At 46.5% G+C, this 3,816-nt stretch overlaps 1 protein-coding gene across 1 annotated transcript in view; it reads right to left on the bottom strand.

Annotated features, from left to right (window-relative positions):
* ALG14 (ALG14 UDP-N-acetylglucosaminyltransferase subunit) overlaps window positions 1-1,922 on the bottom strand; it is a 114,177-nt gene extending 112,255 nt beyond the window's left edge. The window contains exon 1 of the mRNA XM_024119864.3: window positions 1,670-1,922. Within this exon, the coding sequence (XP_023975632.1) occupies window positions 1,670-1,805 (136 nt within the window). The 5' untranslated portion in view covers window positions 1,806-1,922. The remainder of the gene's footprint in view (window positions 1-1,669) is intronic.
* Between the last annotated feature and the right edge of the window lie 1,894 nt (window positions 1,923-3,816).

The raw sequence follows: 3,816 nt of genomic DNA, 5'->3' as shown, positions 1-3,816 counted from the left end.
CAAAAAAAAAAAAAAAAAAAAAAGAGTTGATCAAATTATTTACCTCTGCTCAAAACCCTCCAAGGGCTCCCCTTCTCATATTGAATAAAAGGATTTTTGTAAGCTGACCCTTATTGTTACCTCTTGGACCTCATCTGCTTCTTCCCCCCTTACTCAGTCTACTCCAGCCACTCTGGCCTCCTTGCTGTTGGGTATCTGTCATCTCCCCAGGGAGGCTTTACCTGACAATTCTGACGAAAATGCAACTTTCTTTCTCCTCGCCTCTTCCTAACCCACATTTTTCAAAGCAGAAACAGAAGGCTCAGTGAGGTTAACTAATTTGCACAAGCTCACCGAACTAGTAAGTGTCAGAGATGTGATTCAACTCTGGTGTTATGTTCATTTAGAGGCACGTGGTCCTAACCTCTGCATGGTAGGAAGCAGTGGAGTAGTGCCAATAGCTCTGTAAAGCAGGGTTTAAAATACCCTCCCGCGATCTGCATGGGGCTTGCCTCCCCACATCCAACTCAGTACAGTAGTGCCCTCGCACCTCTGGTCATCCCAAGTGCTATGGCCTTCTTTTCACACCCTCCCAGCCCTCAAATCCCCAGCTCCCCCTTGTCTGGCTACTTCTTAGTCATCTTTCAAGTCTCAGTTTAGACATCACGACTTCCAGGAAGCTTCCTGTCTCAAGTTCAGAAAAAGTGGCGCCCAGCGTGAACTTCCATAGCAGTTTTTACTTCCCAGGTTATAGCACTTATTGTGGCAAGTACCCATTCTGCTTTTCGTTTTCTGTTAGTTTTTCTATATTCTCCATTTCATTCACTGCTGTGTCCTCACAGCTTTCACACTGCTTGGGACATAGTCAGCACTCCACGGCAAGTCGTATTCGTCAGTTTTGTTATTTCCAGGGCTTAGCTTAGTGCCTGACCTCCCCTATGGCTCAAAATACATTAAGTGAATAAAGTAATGAATTACACGTGTACATAAGTTTAGACCATTTGCTAATACTTATAAATATTATGCTATCCGGATGCAATCTCCTGGCATTTCTGAATGTACACAGCATGTATATGTATCGCTCTGTCGGAGCTGTCCATTTAAAGCGGTACGCCTACAGAGCTGGGCGACTCCGTTTGGATTGTATTACCTGATTGCACAGGTTGTGGTTCACCCCCCGGCACAATATCCTGAAGTGTGTATTGTTCTCCCGTTAGTAGGTAATTGTTTCTATCCTCGTGGATTTTGTATATGTATATTTATAAATGTGACAATTCGCTTTGTCTCGCTTATCATGTAGTATTCGTGATTCCTAAATTAAATCCCAAATGCCTAGATTAATCATGCAAAACAGCAGTTTTTATTCAGGCAAATTGCATGTTAGCATCACGGGCTTCTGTGTCCTCTCTGTTCACTAATAATTTGTTAGAAAAATATACGCTACAGAGACGCTTAATTACAGACAAGTGTAAGTAACTCATTTGTCATTAAAGACGCGGCCTGGGCCACATCAACAACAGACCAGCATTTTGCCCAGCCTGGGCTGACCCGCTCCAGTCCCGCAGAGAAACTACAAATCTCAGAATGCAACGCTGCACAAAGTGCTAGGGACCCTGCGAAAAGCGCCGCGGTGGACTCTGGGGTTTGTAGTACCCGACCCGAGCCCGCCAGTCACCGCCCGGATACTCACCGGACCCAGCCACCACCAAGAGGCTGAGAGACCGCCGGGGCACAGCGGCGCGGGGACGCAGCACTACCCATAGCCGCACTGCCAGCAGCACGGCCACGGTTCCGGCCGCCGCCGCGAGAATAAGGGTGACACCCATTCGAAGACAAGACGCATGCGTGCTATCCCCCAGAGCCGGCCGCAGGAGCGGTGAAAGTTCAAAACTACGGGCGCTGCGGAGACCCAAACTCGAAGTGTGAGCCTCTTGGTGGGGCGGGGCTTGTTGGCGGTGGGAGGAGTTCAGGGCCAGAGGCGGAAGCGTGGCCTCAGACCACCCCGCTGGGTCCCCTGCGGGATTCTGCCCACGTACAGCCCATGCCCCATGCGTAAACTGAAATTCGTGGATTAAGCGCTGGAGGAGTTTGGTTTCGGTTCGTGAGGAGGTGAGGCCAGCTGGGCGCCCTAAAAATGACCTCCCAAGTTAGCAGGTGTTCCAAATTAACCAACTTTGTGAATTCCACCTGAGGCCAGTGGCCTACGTCGCCTTTTTTTTTTTTTTGGTGCCAAGGGAAATATTTCTGTTGCACATGCACAGCTATTGAAAGTGCTTGCCAGTGAAAGGTACCTTGGTACAAAAAAATTGAATTTCGGGTTCTCATCCATATCTCCTCTTTCCCAGCACTCATATTTTTAATTTTTCTAGTCTTTTTCACAGATCTCAGTGTGACCAGAGTAGCTAGCTGAGGGTGATCACCTCCAGTTACGCCATGTTCCTGAGAGCAGTGGAAGTTCAGTGGTTCAAAGTAGTGAGATAGAGAAAGAATCGTCCTATTCAGTTAATTTTACCACAAAGGCAACACCTCCCCCAATCCCAATTTTGCTTATTTTTATGTTTACTTAATCCACATTGTAGCAATAGAAAAAGGCTGAGATTAGAGAAGCCCCTTCACTCCAACTGGAATTTTCCTTCAGTCCCCAATGGACCTGTAGGTTAGATAGGACAAGTATACAGATGAGTAAACAAGTCCAGAAAGGTGAAACAGCTTGCTCAAGTGAAATAGTGGCAGATGTAGATTTAGAAACTGGAAACCCTAACTGCTGCTGCATAGGAGTTTACGCCGTGTATTCCTTTGCCAAATTCAAACTTCCTTGATTTTCAAACTTGCTTAGATCCTAGAATGTGTTTTTTAAAATGCAGCCTTGGGCTTCCCTGGTGGCGCAGTGGTTAAGAATCCGCCTGTCAGTGCAGGGGACATGGGTTTGAGCCCTGGTCCGGGAAGATCCCACATGCCGCGGAGCAACTAAGCTCACGAGCCACAACTACTGAGCCCACGTGCCACAACTGCTGAAGCCTGAGCGCCTAGAGCCCATGCTCCACAACAAGAGAAGCCACTGCAATGAGAAACCCACGCACTGCAATGAAGAGTAGCCCCTGCTAGTCACAACTAAAGAAAGCCTGCACGCAGCAACGAAGACCCAATGCAGCCAAAAATAAAATAAGTAAATTTATTTTTTTAAAAAATGCAGCCTCTCAGAGTACAATAGGGAGCTCCTGAATCAGAATCTCCAGGGGAGAGGACTGAGATCAGCTCCTCTAACCGATGTGTCTATTTCTATCAGCAGGCAAGTTTGGGAGACATTTAGGTACTTTGTAGCATCATTTTCTGGCTAATGGACCTCACATACTTCCTGTATTCTATCAAATCCTCTTAACCCTGTAGCCTATAACCCTATATCCCCAATAAGGTTATAAGGTGAATATTATTCCCCTCTTTACAGGTAAAGAAAAGGATTCTATAAAAGTTAAATAATTTGCCTAAGGTTAGCTAGTGGGGAATTCCCTGGCAGTCCAATGGTTAGGACTCCGTGCTTCCACTGCAGGGGGCACAGGTTCCATCCCTGGTCGGGGAACTAAGATCCTGCATGGTGTTAGTAAGTGGTGGAGAAATTTTATAATTGTGGGCTTAGAAGTCAATGCTTCTCAAATTTTGATGGAATCAGAATCCCCTGGGCTTACAAATACATAGTTGGAAGTCCAGAGGTAGGACCTCTGGCGCAGTATGAAAAACAGCTTAAGAACATTACAAAAGATGTAGTTTTATTTCATCTACCCACTCTGCCATTCCCAGCAATGGCTTCAGCCTAAGACTCTCTCCCATCATACTTTTTTT

This window comes from Physeter macrocephalus, chromosome 4 (genome assembly GCF_002837175.3).
Source record: "Physeter macrocephalus isolate SW-GA chromosome 4, ASM283717v5, whole genome shotgun sequence".
Classification (NCBI taxonomy): Eukaryota; Metazoa; Chordata; class Mammalia; order Artiodactyla; family Physeteridae; genus Physeter; species Physeter macrocephalus.
This window is presented reverse-complemented; position numbering and strand designations above follow the sequence as displayed.